The 16,890-nt window shown below is 42.6% G+C and overlaps 1 protein-coding gene across 1 annotated transcript; it reads left to right on the forward strand.

Moving 5' to 3' along the window:
* Positions 1 to 809: 809 nt before the first annotated feature.
* LOC106535888 (fibronectin) lies at positions 810 to 16,567 on the forward strand (the record flags this gene model as incomplete). Its single annotated transcript, XM_014033024.1, is given in 26 exon segments — positions 810 to 1,157; positions 1,256 to 1,277; positions 1,776 to 2,039; positions 2,127 to 2,393; positions 2,498 to 2,767; positions 3,239 to 3,499; positions 4,964 to 5,224; positions 5,359 to 5,619; positions 5,712 to 5,972; positions 6,078 to 6,338; positions 6,425 to 6,685; positions 6,769 to 7,029; positions 7,299 to 7,556; positions 7,911 to 8,177; positions 8,267 to 8,524; positions 8,605 to 8,865; positions 8,948 to 9,208; positions 9,282 to 9,539; positions 9,632 to 9,892; positions 9,972 to 10,229; positions 11,380 to 11,646; positions 11,728 to 11,985; positions 13,718 to 13,978; positions 14,056 to 14,316; positions 15,979 to 16,245; positions 16,313 to 16,567. Coding segments are annotated over 26 exon segments (6,346 nt in total), but the record flags the coding sequence as incomplete, so codon positions are not given.
* Positions 16,568 to 16,890: the final 323 nt, after the last annotated feature.

Below are 16,890 nucleotides of genomic sequence, written 5' to 3' on the forward strand. Positions count from 1 at the left end.
ATAGAAATAGGATAAATTATTAAATATGTTTCRATTCTAGAGTCAAACAATCTTATGTTGAAATGTTAGACAGGTGATTTGATTCAGTCAGACTTGTGTGAGAAATCTATTTTTTTATTTTACTGTGTCTGGGATTTATGGCAGACTGAGCACCTCATGAAAATGTGCAGTGTTTTTTAAAAAAAATCTGTTTTCTTCTCAGGAGTCAATAAAACTCAAATAGCAAGTGTAATAGTGTCAAATGACCAAAAAGTGTAACTTATAATTAATTAACCGTCTCATTATTAACAAGTTCACCATATACTTCAAAGGAGCTCCACCTCTCTCCAAACAAACCTTTCTCCTTATATCTGCAGTTTCACTAAAGATTCTGGAGACAATCTGTCATAAAATCCCTATTAACGTAAAATAGACTGAACTGTAATTTTTATTGACATAATGGTAGCTTTTTGTCATTAATAAATCCKTTTCTTCTGAGTGTTTTTGTGCTGAAACTCAAGTAAAAGTTGTTCAAGTGAACGAAAGTGTTTCAAGTGAAATGCAGTTTGTACTTTGCAAACACTAGGTCAAGATTTGGGATTTATTAGGACAGAAATACCGTTCCTTTAAAATGATGGATGAATTGACAAGAAAATCAAAAGAAAAAAATGTAGTCAACTTTATTTATTAACGCTCATYAATGCATTAACAATGACATCAGGTAAGTCAGGTGAGTCAGAGTATTTTCAACAAAAGTCAGATTATTTTTCTACATTGCAGTTTGGATCCAATTAAAGTGAACTATTGTGTTTAAAGATAGTTARAAATGACTGTATATGAGTCAAAGCATATTGGTGACAGTAATGAACCATTCCATGTTTTTAAAAGACGTGTAGTCGGAACACAATACAGTGGAGGAGGAGGAGGAGGAGGGGGATTTAGGTGTAAAATATTTCAATCTGTATCTTTTTACTCATGATGACGGGAAGTTTGTGGGAATCCACCTGTCCTCCTTTGGGCCGTGCTGATTGGCTGTCATGAGGCTGAGGTACAGCAGTCAAACAGTAACGATTTCAGAGGAGCTGCTGAGTGCAGACAGGTGCAAACCACTGGAGGATTAACACTGAGATAAGATGTGGATATTTCACTTATCGTTTGCCCTTCTGTCTGTCATACAGGTATTTAAAAGCACAATCAGCTTAACTGATTACTTTCCTGTTAATCTGATTTATTTCTTGTCATGTTTCTTATAAATGCATTGTTTTCTTTTTTTTAGATATACTATGGTGTGGCTTCAGGTGAGACCTCCATTTTGTATCATTTTCTTCTAAACCTCCAGACTGATAAAGATATAAATATTTGAATTTGTTGGTAACTTTTTTTTTATTTTTTCAACTCCAGTGTGTAGTATTATATTTTGTTTATAAATGAAATGCCTGCAGAGATTGAGATTTGGACCTAAATATTGTATTCACTATAATCATACACAAATATTTAGACTAAATAATATGTTCAAAATGCACAAGCATGTTTTTGAGAATAAGGCTCTTTGGAAATTTAATGAATCTYCAACATGAAATTGATGAAAATATGTTCCTACAAAATATTAGATGGACTTAACAGAAAAAAATAACCAACAATGTTCATATTTTAAATGAAATACCATTACCATTACCATTATGGCCAAACAGTAATATTGCACCTGTGCACATTTGGGACATACAGTATGTACCTGCAGCAGTACGTTTTTCTTCTGCAAACATTCATGCTGAATGTTTCCTGTCTCTTGTTTTTAGGATGCACCTTTGTGACGCTGACGTCTCCCTCAGCATCTACCCTGAATGTGGAATGGAATAGCTACCCTAGAGCTTCTGTTTATCTTTTAGATTTAAGAATTGTGAACTCAACYAGTGTCCCCCCAGTTGTACTGATGCAGGCAGCCCCCAACACCAAGAGGTTGGTGCAGGGGTTAAGATCAGGACAACTGTACCAAGTCACAGTGAAGGCCTTTGAGATTCTGTACAATCCTCTGTGCACAGCCATCAATGTAACCATGACAGGTGAGGAAACATCCCTGAAAACTAACCAGAACAAGGGTTGAATGCAGCTGAAAATGATCCTGAATTCCTCCTCTCGTGTCCCCACAGTGCCTGCTACGTCCCAGTTCACATATTCCAAAGCTCTTTCGAGCACGTCCATAAAGTTTGAGTGGACGAACGTGACAGGGGCGGACAGCTACATCCTGTTTGTCGAGGAGACAATGACTTCTACAGCAAAGATTTACAATAAAACCTACACAACCACCAGTGCTCAGGTGGACGGCCTGACTCCCTCGACAACATACGCGTGTTACGTTTACTCCTTCAACCGCGCAGGACGAGGAGCCAAAAGCAACATAAGGACAATATTAACCTGTAAGTGCATGTGAAGTTTATTTAATGAAACAAATTCTCATCATGAAGAGCAGTTTATGAACTTTCAGCACAAATGATTGCAAACCGTTTTTCTTTGCTGACAGTGGTGCAGCCACCAACCGGTGTGGCTCTGATGCKAACAGGAAAGAGCACAGCTCGAGTAACGTGGAACCCTGTTAACAAAGTCCTGATTTACCAAGTGAGTGTGACCGACACCAAACACCCCAGCAACGCCCCGGTCATCCAAACAACATCAGCCACCTACATGGATATCAATAACTTGGAACCCTGCTCCACCTTCATAGTGGGAGTTTCATCAGTAAATGCCTTCCTGGACCCTGGAGAGCCATCTAATATAGGATATACCACTGCTAGTGAGTAATTATGTAAACCATTACCATCTCTGATTAATTTAGCTGCATCTGACCAGCTGCAATAATGCAGTCAGTGTGTAAATTTGCCTAATCTGCCCAGAACCTTCAGATTTAAGTGTAAATGCAACAAACCAGGGCTGAAAGAAATGATGATGGTTCAGAGTAATTAAGCTCCAGGAAGAAAACCTGTCAGTCTACTGTTCAACCATGATGATATTAAAGGAATAATGGTAATTTCACATGGAGTATTAGCAGAGCTTTTGTCATTTGCTTCATACTTGGTTGCTAAAGWACTAACTACTAATAAAACCACAAACATGAATCCAAATCAGTTTATGCAGGATTAATCAGAGGTTTTGCTGCATCATTTGTTCACTCATGCATAAATGCTAAAGTTGACATTTTATCTGATAATATGACTTTTTTTTCAAGTTAAACAATCTTTTCTTGTGTTCCAACCTTTTCCCTCAGCAATTAATGGAGTGACAACAGTCTCTGCGACCTACAGCTGCTCCCAAAGCATTGTAACCGCTACGTGGGATTTGGTGTTTGGGGCCACCTCGTACAGGGCCACAGCTGTGGATAGCACGGGCATCTCCCTGAATTGCACTTCAACCTCCACTAGCTGCGAGATCCCCATAAACAAATGTGGTGAGAAGTACCAGGTCTACGTGACGGCGATCTCTACTGACTGTGAGAGCACCTCCAACGTCACCTCCACGTTCGAGACAGGTGAGAGCAGCGCCTGCAGACATGAAAACCAACATGGATCGTGTTAATCTGCCATTAACTGTTTGTGTTGTCTGTGAATGCATAAGCTTCTCATTTTACCTCTTTATGTGGCACACACACCTATACACTTTCTGGATGCTTTCTCAGAAATCTGCCCTGTGGGAAGCTGTGTAGGGTCCTTACATGATGTTCTGTACTTGTTCTTGAGCTGAGCAGCGTCAGGAAACAAATCTRGCCTTCCAACACCCGTCGATGATACAGGAGTGTCAAACTCATTTTCACAGATGGCRGTGAGCTTTGTAARGTCGCTAACAAAKAATAARTGAGCTTTATGTGGTATTTRGTGCATAGAAACAGTGTTTTAACACATCCTTTTGAAAGATAATAGATAATTTAGGCGTGTTCATTTACATTAATACGTGTTCGTGAATGTTTGAATGTAAAACGAGTCATACARCACCAGCATTGGACCGAGAAGCAGGCTTCTTTAGCTCTGTAGCTTGTCTCTGCCTCCAACTAACCAGTGGCCTGAACCAGGAAAATACACATTGATTTACAATCATCTTCACGTCCTGACCCCGCCTCAAGACAGTGTGTTAAAGGGGCAGGCTACATCTACACAGAGGCAAGACGTCACTCATTTCTTCCTGACAACTAATGTTTATCACGGTTCGTTTATGTGTTGAATATGTATTCAGTCATGTTTCTTATCTATTAGTACCTCATGCCCTGTGTAACCATCATTTATAGCTACCCAGACCAGTCTGTACACAAAATCATCAATTTAATCACAAAACTAGTCACCTAAGAAAAGAATATATGTAAAATGTGTAATGTCTTAAAAAGTCAGTAGTAAACAACCCCAATAAATTTCTTCACTTTTATAAACACTAWAAGTACTATATGTACGACTGACTAAATGTGAAATAAATAATACAGAAATACTATTAAAAGTATGAGTTTTAATCACGAATCATGAATTCTGAACTCTAGTACTTTCTGACATGGAATACCCATTGGACGGGCTTTCCAYTTGAAATTTACAATTTGAAATTGAGAAATTCCCKCTTCCCAGTACAACTGTGGGCCATAGCAAAAATAGCTGGTGAAAATGCAGCAAAATTGAGATTTTACACAGTGAATTTTCCCAACTATTGGCTACATTTGACTCGRGTYCACCTCGACCTAATGGTGGGATGTRGTTATTTTGSGGGTAGAATYGTCAGCATGCATTATGGGAGATGTAGTTTATGGTCAATGCTTGCTTTAAAGCAGCTTGTTTTGAGAGAATACAGGGCTATTTAAATAAAGTGCTAAGGAGTTGAACACTTATCATTATCTTTCACCTTTTAAATTTGTTTATTTTGTTGCATAGAATCATAAATCTAAAGTTTACAATGGATATAAATCTATTTTATACTAAATTAAGTTTTAAAAAGTAATGTCCTTGTATTTCCTCTCCAGTCCCCTGCGCTCCCGCTCTCACTCAGACTCAACATGATTGTTCCTCCAACGTCATCATTTACACCTGGCAGCCAACCAACAACACCTTATACTACGTGGCTGAGGCTACGGACAGCACTGGTGCAATAACAGAGTGTAAGACTCTGGACAACGTGTGCTACTTCACCGATACTCAGTGTGGTCAGTTCTACAAATTCACAGTGTACGCCATCAGCTCTGGGTGCAACACGCAAGTCAGCGAACCCAAGTTTGTTCCCACCTGTAAGTAGCTTTTTGTTCCATCTCCCTTAYCCTGTTCTGTTCTGTGAGGCACTGTTGTACCTAACTTCTCATAACCAAAAAGCCACATTTGATTCCTTCGTATAACAAGCGTGGTGTCTGATTTCTCCTTAAAGCTCCTTGTTTACCAACAAACGTAAAGACAAATGCTGACTGTAGCTCTAACAACCTCGTCACGACGTGGGACTCATCTACAGGAGCGTTGTTGTACACCGTAAATGCGGAGGGAAACAATGGGGAAACCTACAACTGCTCCTCTATGAGCAACAACTGTACAATCACCGGAGTGCCGTGTGGTCAACAACTCAGCATCTGGATTGTTGCCTCCAATGAGCACTGCTCCACTGACAACGTGCTGGGGCAATCTGCTCAGACAAGTATGGACTCTTTATCAGAGTGCTCGATCCAAGTTATAGTTCTTGAGTTGTCGCTGTGTGTATATTTTTGACACAAACCTTTCTCTCTGCAGTTCCATGCACTCCCACCAACGTCTCGGCCTCAGCGTCATGCAGCCAAGATTCTGCCACCGTTTCCTGGATGCAGAGCTATGGGGCATTACTTTACTTTGCTGTTGCTGAAGACGCAACTGGAAATTACTATTACTGCTACTCACTGGGTAACAGCTGTTTGATTCAAGGCTTGAGTTGTGGACAGATTTATACCTCTAAAGTTATTGGTACCAATCTCATGTGCAACAGCACAGACAGTCAAGAGGCCATTTTTTCAACAGGTAGGTGATTGTCAGATCAAGACAAGATAAAAAAATGATTATTTGGTAACTTTTTAATGAAAAGATAGAACTTTAACATCATTTGAACCCCTGCTTTTCCTCCAGGACCTTGCCCTCCAACAAATATAAATGCATCCAGAGATTGCGATGCAAATCATGCTGTGATTCTCTGGCAGGACCAACAGGTTTTGGGTCTCCATACCGCAATAATACAGGATCAAAGTGGCAGTTCCCTCAATTGCACCAGCAACACAGGCAATAGCTGTACAATCCCCACTGTGCCTTGTGGAAAAAAGTACAATGTCTTTGTCACTTACACTGATGGAGACTGTGTGTCCACCTCAACAAATGTCATCATGAACTCTGGTAATGCATCTTTAAATCAACATGTGAAAACTTTGAAAGATGACRCAAAACCTCTGTGTATGATGTTGTGTATCTTCTTGTTTCAGTGCCATGTGGTCCTGAGGATGTGAAGGCCAGTGTCAGCTGTGGAACAAACGAGCTGACTGTCACGTGGAACATCTCAGTTCCTGCAGAGAACTACACCACCATTATCTCCAGTGGAATAGGTCAGAATCTTTACTGTAACTCCTCTCGGACCCAATGCACCACGGGAAGTCTGCCGTGTGGAAACGCGTACACAGTGACCGTTTTCTCCGTCAATGGGACGTGCTTCAGCCTGCCAAGCTCACAGATCACCGTGCAAACATGTAAGAAGCCTACAAAGAGGGACAAGGATCTGGCAGAAGGGTTTTGTTAGATACTTATCTTCAGTTTTCTTTTTTTTTTTCAGTGCCGTGTCCTCCCACCGATGTCACAACTGTGCACAGGTGTGCTCCAGATCCTGTCCCTGTGTTGTGGACTTCAAGTGGTAATGCCAAACAATACATTGCCGTGGCTGAGAGCAGCACAGGTCACAGGGCTGAGTGCACAACCAACAACACTTCTTGCAACCTTTCTGGACTACTTTGTGGAGAGACTTACAGCATCAGTGTTGCAGGGGCTGATGACACCTGTACAGGTCAACAGAGCAGCACGCACACCCTGAAAACAGGTAATGCAATTCTGACCAATAATAATGACTTCAATTTTGAGGGTATTTTCAATGAGGGGGGTATTGGGTTTTTTCCAGGCACATAGTTCAATTTTKTACCACRGTCAAGTAATWATGTTATCTTCCATTGTTATGGAAATGCTATTTATATAAAAAAAAAAACAAGTTCGACTCTGCATCATAGTCTATCTAAACACCTTGAAAGTTTAGTGTCCTTCAAAGTTAGCCTCTTGGACAATGTCTGAAGCTGATTCTGCTTCCCTTCCCAGAGCCATGCCCTCCAGACAATGTGACGAGTCAGTTGATGTGTAGCGACAGAGCAGCTTGGGTGTTCTGGACCCCCACTGCGAACGCGTTGAGCTACGATGTAAAGGCTACCGGCCAAGGTCCAACGATCACCTGCAGCAGCTCCTCCACTAACTGCACTTTGAGTCACCTGGTCTGCGGCCAAGTGTATGACATTCAAGTGTCTGCCTCCGATGGTACCTGTGTCAGCAACTCCAGCACCCCCTTCAGGCAAGACCAAGGTAGTGAGAGAAAGGCATCCTTGATCCCTTTTTAGGAGACTATTTGTCAAGAGTATGAAAGATTTTTTTGTTAAGACATTGGATTGCTGCATGTTTCGGTTTCTTGATGACAAGGTTACAGCACTTCTTTACATTTTCATAGCAAATATTACTTTTGAACTGTTGTCTCTGATGCAAGAAAAACMATTTGTCATAATGGCTATTAGTTACCAAAATTACATCAAAATGTTATTGTAAGTTTTTGTTATACTCATTAGTCATCACCAGAGGGAGCTACAGCTCTGGCTGTGTCCCCATTATCTACCAATGTTTTCTCAGATATTTAAGTTCCTTACAATGATCTGTCTCTGTTAGTTCCCTGTGCTCCAGAGAACGTCACTACAAATCTGCTGTGCGGCTCCAGTGACCTCATGGTCAGCTGGATCTCCTCTCCACTGCCCTTAAACTACAGCGTCATTGCCAAGTCTCTGGATAACAATGCCAGTCTGCTCACCTGCCACACTAACAACCCCAGCTGTGTCTTCAGTGGTCTTCTGTGTGGACAGACTTTTAATGTTTCTGTCAAAGCCTCATCTGGCAGCTGCAGTGGACCTTACAGCTCAGCACAGACCGTCCACACAGGTAGCAAGGATGTTTATAACATAAACATTCACCTGTCTATAAAACATAAACTGTATTTTCCATGGGATTTCTTGCATCTTTTCTCTCAGCTCCCTGTTCGTCTCAGAGTTTAACTGCGGTGACAGGATGTGGTGCAAACTCTCTTGTCGCCTCCTGGGGTGCTTCTTCTGGTGCCTTGTTTTACACAGCAACAGTGACCGGCCCCAGTGGCTTCTCAGAAAACTGCTCCACGTCAGATCTCACATGCTCTTTCTCCAGCCTGCAGTGTGCCACTACCTACAGCGTCAAAGTAACGTCTCAGGGCAGCCTATGCCCCAGTGAATCCACTCAAACTGTTGCAATGACAGGTAGCACACAGAGCTTTGCTTAAACACTTGAATTTGACTGTGTGATCCTGCAGCTACCCTCAATCTACCTGTTCCTCTAGGGCCATGTGATCCAATAAATGTGACCAGCAGCCTCCAGTGTAGCTCAGATACAGCTGTGGTATCTTGGGTTGAAAAGGCAAATGCTATGGCCTACACTGTTCTGGCTCAGGAAGGCTCGTCGGATCAGTACATTTCCTGCAGGACTAGCACAACTTCCTGTCAGCTGAAACCCCTGCAGTGTGGCAAAGTTTACAACCTGACTGTGTTGGCTGAGGATGCCACCTGCAACAGCACAGGAACCAGAGGAGTGCTGATAACAGGTAGAAGTCCGAAATAACCAACTGATCAAAACTGCAACATCGAAAACAACCACTGATCAGCTTTCTTGTGTCTCCCTCGTAGCTCCATGCTCTCCGACGATACAAAGCAGCACTCTGATCTGCGGCAACCGTTCTGCTCTTCTGTCCTGGACAACGACGGCTCACGCCACAGGATATTCAGTCAAAGCAACAGCTGCAGATGGGACCAGCAGTTCCTGCAGTTCGGTCACAGGTTCATGCACCCTAACAGACCTTGTGTGTAGTAAGACCTACGCGGCCACAGTCACGGCCAAAGGAAACCAYTGTGACAGCACACCTGGATCTAGCATTGACATTACCACAGGTGAGTGACGCAACTACATCTGCTTTACCTCCTCGGCCTTCAAAACTCATCATTTTTACTGTCTTATTTTCAGCTCCCTGCTCTCCAGCGATCATATCCAAAGAGTACACCTGTGGAGCCAACACGGCTGCAGTCAGTTGGTCTAAACCTGCGGGAAGCATCAGCTTTTATGCTCAGGTGGTAGGAGAAGACTATCAAGAGAGCTGTCGCACAGCAAACTCAACCTGCGTGTTCAAAAATCTTCCATGTGGTTTGGATTTCAACGTAAGTGTCTCAGCTCAGGGAGCTGAGTGCGACAGCGGCGTCAGTGTCAGCGAACCCCTTCAGACAGGTAAAAAAAGTGATTTTGTTTGTGTTCCACATGAGAKTGAATTAATAAAGTCCCCAGAATGACATGAAATATCTTTGTTTTTCTGTACCCAGCCCCATGCGCCCCGCAGCATGTGAGCACCACCATCCTGTGCTCCAACCACTCAGCCCTGATATCGTGGACGGGGAGTCTTGGTGCTGTCGGATACAACGTGACTGTGACGGGTCAGAGTGGAGTCAGCTACCATTGCCAAACTGGCTCCACCAGCTGTCAAATCCCTGACCTCCCCTGTGGTGAAACCTACAGCGCCACAGTCACACCGTACTCCCTGTCGTGCACAGGAACCCCGAGCACAGCCTACAACTTCAGAGCAGGTGCACAAATATACAGAGTGAAATTATCCCCATCATGTTCAGACAGGTGACATTAAACACTCGCCTCCCTTCTCTTCAGGACTCTGCGCTCCCAGTAACGTCACCGTGTCTACGGTTTGTAAGGACAGCGCCGTCTCTTGGTCAAACGTACCCGGGGCAGAAATGTTCATCGCGACGGCAACTGCAGAGGATGGCTACGCTCACACCTGCAGCTCAAACTCTTCAAACTCCTGCAACTTCACTGAGCTCCACTGTGGGGAAATCTACTCGGTTCAGGTTGTAACAGTGGATCAAGGCTGCTGGAGCGAGCCCAGCTCAGCAGTGCAGCTAAAGGCCGGTAAGCCTTTTTTTTAGTGCGATGAGCAGATTTTTTTTTGCTCTTTTGTTGGATTTAATTCAGTTCAGTTAAGTTTTTATTTTCTGTATAGTCACAACAAACAATCTAAGGAAGCCAGCAGATTGCGTTGAATGATCACTATGGCTGTGTCTCAAATCAGGGGGTTGCAGCCCACGTAGGGCGAATGCATTGGCTGCTTACATCACGGTGCCGTGCCATAGGCTGTCCCAATTCATAGGAGCCTCATGTGATCAACAAAAGCCGTAAACATAGGCCGCAGCTGAGTTTCCCGCGTGGCCAGTGATATTGCACGATTCATTACACCGTCAGCAAACTAAACAGAAAACAAAGACAGCGGAGTTATTTCTATTTTTATGGCAGACTTTTGAAATTTATCACGGACCGAAATAATGTGTGAGGAAATGTGCTCAGTTTGTCCTCCAGCATTCTAAGCCTGTAGCAGCAGAACTAAGGAATAACTCAGGAAACCTCAGCCTAACTATATGATTTATCAAAAAGGAAAGTCTTCAGTCTAATCTTAAAAGTAGACAGTGTCAGCTTCACAGACAGAAACTGGAAATTGGTTCCACGAGAGAGGAGCTTGATAAATGAAAGCTCTGCCTCCCATTCTACTTTTAGAAACTCSAGGAACCACAAGTAAACCTGCAGTCTGAGAACGAAGTGCTCTGTTAGGAAAATATGGAACAATAAGATGTTTAATATATGATGGAGCTTGGTTGTTAAGAGCTTTATATGTTAGGAGTAATATTTTAAATTCTATTGTGAATTTGACAAGGAGCCAGTGGAGAGAAGCTAATATGATCTCTCCTTCCAACTCTCATTAAAACTCTAGCAGCAGCATTTTGGATCAACTGAAGACTTCTTAAAAAGATAAAGAATTGCACACATCCTATCTAGACTTGACAAACGCATGGATCATTTTTTCTGCATCATTTTTAGACAAGATGTTTCTAATTTTAGTGATAAGCAAGTGGAAGAAAGCGGTCCTGGTTACATTTTTAATGTGGGGGTTAAGATATATCTTGAATCTGATCAAAAATAACACCAAGGTTATTATATTAGAACTTAGTCACATGTAATTGCAGAATTTCTAAAAGTTAATGTTTGACCTGTTTCGTGTCTGTTCCAGCTGTGTGTCCACCTGCTAACCTGACTGGCCGAGTTCTGTGTGACACCAACACTGTGATCCTCTCATGGAGCCCAGTGTCAGGAGCTACATACGTTCTACAGCAGGACATGATGCACAGCACATCCCCTTCTTTAACAGAGCACCAAACCTCCGACACCTCACTGTCTTTGTCTGGCCTGCTGTGTGGGGAAAGATATTCTTTCCGCATCGCAGCTCAGGAGGCAAACTGCGAGAGCCGCTTCAGTCAGCCTGTGGAAATAAGTACAGGTAGGGTGTTTTTCTGCAGCACGCTGCAGYGGGAGGAAAAAAGTATCGCAAAATGAACTGATCACACATTTCTGTTTTTAGCTCCTTGCCAGCCCACAAACCTAAGTGTTCGTGTGGATTGCGGCACAAACAATGGGAATTTCTCCTGGATGAACAGCAGCGGCGCATGTTTCTACAGGCTTCAGGCGACAGGAGAGGACGGACACGTGGCGTCCTGCTCCTCCAACGACACTTCCTGCTCCGTGAAGCTTCACTGCGGCCTCGAGTACTCTGCAACACTGGTGGCCTCCACCAAGAGCTGCAACAGCACCAAACACGCCAACATTTACTTTAAGTCCGGTAAGATAAAAGGGCAGATTCAGCCCACTTCAAGAGCTACACTCAAAAAACAGATGTAGTGGTTTTAATATTATGTCAACTGGTTTCCCACTTAACTGAACTGAGTAAAGGTTGCTTTACATTTACTTAACATCATGTGTTACCTTTTCTCAATACATTTGAGTGAAAATATGTTACATGTTTTTTAATTAAATCCATTATATCTGTTTTWTGAGTGTACAACCATTAAAAAATGACTATAACTCAGTCAGTTTCACAGATAGTGGCTCTAAGATTTAGTGTGGTGGTAGCTGAGACTGATCCCCAACACAAATCAAATAGTAGATTGAAAACAAATTTTCATTTAAAACTTTAAACTTTTGTTCTGTCTGTTAGCAAAAATATCTCACAAACCAATTGATAATTTTTATTGAAACGTTCTGCAATGAATCATTGGTTGTACATCTACAACTGATTAATCTTTGGAGCCATCCCAATTTAAAATGGCTCCCACAACCAACTGACCGTAGAAAATACATAAACAGCTGTAATTATGTCAYTTTTACAGATKARGTTTTAATATTTAGTGTGATTGTAGCTGAAAACTATTTACAACACATACTTCAAGTGCCGCTCATTGCACAAGATCTTTGCTCAGAAATGTAGCATTAACTGTTGGAGTCAATCCTGGTTGTCTGTTAGCAAAATATCTCATGATCCACTGGATGGATTCTGATGAAAGTATCAAAAAGTTAGAATTGGATAATTATCTACAYCTGATTAARGTTTAGAMTTAGTTTAATTCTGCCACAGTTGATGGATGTAAGCTGACCCGGAAACTCAGTCAGTTTTATAGATGAGCTAAAATTCTGTGAGGTTTTAGCTGAGATTTATTCAGAACACATAGTTTAAAATGGACATATCATGCTTTTAAATCCTTCATTTTCACATTTAAGTCATTCAGTTAGGTCTGTATAAAGTGGAACTCCAATGCTTTGGTCTTAAATTCCTTAGCAGCCCCTCACCCTTTTTCTGATGTGTCTCAATTTAGCTGGTGTTGATTCTGTTACTTTTAGACACTTCAAGCCCCGCCCCCATTTGACTTCCAGACCAGTCCACTCTGGTTTGAGAGAGGGGCGGAGTTAGTTATTTTTCTAGTGGTGCAGAAACATTTTATTTACAATTTAWTTAAAAGATGTCAACAACAAAGACGTACATGTTGGAGCAAGAGTGTGACCCAGAACGAGGGGAGAATTAAGAAGAGAAAATTGTAGTTGGTAAGTTCAGACCTTATCTGGCAGTTCCCTCGCAGATAATTTGACYTAATAGTTCAGAAAACATCACGAGCTGAAAGACTAAATTCAATTTTCTGCATGCCTAGAGACTTCAAGTGCACAACAAAATGCATTTAACAGGTAAAAAAATTGGATTTTGCATGATATGTCCCCTTTAGCATCACATCAACAACTTAGCATTAGAAGTATTTACCAGACATGTAACAACAAAAAGAATACGCAGAAATACCTACAGAAATTGTCTCAATAAAAAAGACATTGCTTGAAATGATTTGCTTGAAATTGCTTCTTAAATAGATCTGAAAAATGACTGACAGTGCAGATTATACTGTACATCCTGAAGGTGTACTTTTCTGCGTGGATTAGGTTTTAAAGGGTGTTAAAAAGTGCAAAAAGTAAATTTACATATATTGTAATAATTAAACACCAGCTGATTGTTTTTAACTCCTCTGCTGCAGCTCCGTGCCTGCCAGGCAGTGTTGTGGCTGACCTGGACTGCAGCAACAACAGGATGACTGTGAACTGGAACAAYACCTCCGCCTCAGACAGGTACACCGCCTGGGCCATCGGGGAAAACCAACACAGCCTCTCCTGTAACACCACATCCAACAACTGCTCCATCCGCGAACTCAAGTGTGGCGCGGTCTACGAGGTGGCTGTCACCTCCACGTCCATGAGCTGCGAGGCCCTCGCTGGCTCTGACTACAAGGTTCAGTCCGGTGAGTGAAGGCTTTTGTTGCATCCGTACTTCTGAAGAAGCAGCAGTTGAAGTYAAACGTCTCCCACCTCCCCGCAGCCCCCTGTAAACCCGAGAACCCCACCGCCGAGCTGAACTGCAGCTCCAACGTCATGACAGTGAAGTGGGACAACAACWACACGACTCAGAACTTCACGGTTAAAGCCACGTCTGCTGCAGGCGTGAGCTCCACCTGCGAGTCCACGGGGAGCAGCTGCTCCCTCCTGGCCCTGAGCTGTGGTCAGCTCTACACTCTGACCGTGACGGGATACACCAACGTGTGCATCAGCGACATGGTCACGCTCACAGACAGGCACACCGGTACGACAACGAGGCTTACTTTTATAACTGTATCTGTGAAAACTGCAGTTAATATTATTAATACTCTCAGAAACTAAAAAAAATAAAAAGTAGAAAGGGAATCAAGATCAAACTAAAGGTTGAAATCGCTATCAGTATCTTATAATGGTTACCATGATAACCCGGACCTGTCTGTCACTCCCTGACTGCCAAGATGATGAATGAAAAGGCCGACAGGAGCAGACTGAAAAGCAAGTCACAAAAACTAAATGTCTGACATTAATAAAAAAATATTTGCAGATTAGATACTCTGAATTTTCATGCATCAACGTTTTATTAGCCTGACCCTTTTCCGCTCAATTCTAGTTTCCCCTTTAAGAAGCAAAGCAAAGAACAAGGGACTGGTTTTCACCAGGCATGCGTTTTAAAGGCATTAAGACATTTTTTTAAGCATTGCTTCCCAGTTTTGAAGACAATATTTTTATATACATACGATTACTGGAAGGTTAAGTGTGCCCCCTCTGCATTTGAGGGGAATTTGAGAGATTGTAAAACCTAAAGCAATGAAAGAAGACAAAAAATTCACATATTTTAATATAGAATTGATATATGTATCAAAAATTTATTGATCAGTCTGTTAAAAAAGGCATCTAGATATGATAAACTTTAAAATGTGTAAAAAATAATCATAAGATAATATATCAAAGTTCTAATTCAGACATGTAGTTCAACTTCCTATTCTCATTTAACCTCATTAAACTTTAATGTCCATATGAATATTTACATTTTTTCAAAATCCCACATCTCATTGATTGCCACTGTATCTTTTTTATGTGATAATTTTCTTTACGTTGTGTGACATACTCCAAAAATTCGTAACTGACAATTTCCATGAGACGCACATTTTATTAAAGATATGCAATTAAATAGAACAGGTTGTCATTATTTTACTTATTATAAGACAAGGAAGATAAGAATGTAGTCTAACATTTAGAATATATTTAACCTTCATTTGTTTGTTCAGTGTTTCTCATTTTCTTTCAGAATCAGAATCAGTTTTATTGCCATTGTCAATGAACAGGATTCACAGACTAGGAACTTGCAGTTTAGAACACCCGTTCAAGAAACACACATAACAAACATGGGGGAACAGGTAAACAGGTCATGCACAACCAGGTCGTGCTACCTTTTGCAGCTGGAAATACACAATAGGAGAGATGAGTTTAAAAAATTGCTCTGGTCCTATATTCACGTCAGAAACATAAAATCATGCACAAAAAAATAACGCTCTCAACAGAGCAGACAGCTGGGAAGGAGAGCGAGCTCAGGTCAGGCAACACACGAGGTGGAAGCCGGTGGCATTGAGGGTGGTTCTCCGTGCTAGAACCCYATRCTAGGCCCYCCAGAGTCCATYATGTTACCGTCTRGTGCTCGGTTCACCAGAGTRAAGAGTCTCCTCCTCCTCTGCCTTGGGTTCACAGGTCAGGTCCAACACAGGTGATGGGGGTGGGAGGGAATCAAGCCCTTGTTGACCTATGATCTACGGGGAGTTTATAGCATGGCAGTCGAGGCCAAGCTGCTGGCAGCCGAATAGATAAACACAACTGTTTTGGGACAAAACAGCCTTGAATTCCTGCTGTTTCTCACTGTCTTTCTCTAAATTCTCTCCCTCTGCGTCTTCAGCTCCGTGTCCTCCAACCAGCGTGTCGGCTGAGCTGAACTGCTCCACCCACAGCGCTCTGATCAGCTGGACGAACGCTGCTGCAGCTGGAGCCACGGCCTACAGAGTCCAGGCGACCTCCTCCACTGGATACAARGCCTCCTGTGATGCTGCGGCCACCTCCTGCTACCTCGACAACCTGATGTGTGGTCAGCAGTACTCCGTTGTTGTGGGGGGCATTCAGGGCGGTTGTTCTGGTCCTGTCAGTGCTCCAGCCACGCTCACTACAGGTGAGATCCGGTCASGTGTTTAGAACTCCTGATGTGAACYAAGCTGACTGGCTCCACGTCTCCTCAGAGCCCTGCGTTCCTTTGAACGTCCTCGTCACCTACAARGTGAGCACCGCCTGGGTGTCGTGGAGCGCCGCGGATGGTGCCGGCTCATACTCTGTCCGAGCTGTGGGGGACCAGGTCCCGGTGGTCTCCTGTGACACCAGCGACACCGGCTGCTTCCTCGGCGGTCTTCAGTGCAGTCAGATATACAACGTCACGGTGACGGCACGAAACCAGGCCTGTGACAGCTGGACCTCTGCAGTCTCCCACCTCCTGACAGGTTTGTTCCAGGGGCGGAGCCAGGGGGTGGCCATGGCCACCACAGATAAATCTTTGGCCACCCCATTGGCCACCCTGCTGTACACACCCCTTCCACAGTGAAACAAKCTTTAGGGGTGTAATAATCCTCCTGAACAGTTGGTGGCAGTGTTAAACAGTTTGTAACATTACCAAGCTCTATCACTGAAGAAGAGTAATGACAAGGAAGTGATGATTTTCTTTATATACAGAACATATTCCTATGTAATCTGACTTACGTTGTCAACTTTTGGACTTATGGTGACAAACGTTTATTTTATTTTATTATTATTATTTTATTTTATT

The sequence above is a fragment of the Austrofundulus limnaeus genome, unplaced genomic scaffold, assembly GCF_001266775.1.
Source record: "Austrofundulus limnaeus strain Quisiro unplaced genomic scaffold, Austrofundulus_limnaeus-1.0 Scaffold1602, whole genome shotgun sequence".
In the NCBI taxonomy this organism is placed as follows: Eukaryota; Metazoa; Chordata; class Actinopteri; order Cyprinodontiformes; family Rivulidae; genus Austrofundulus; species Austrofundulus limnaeus.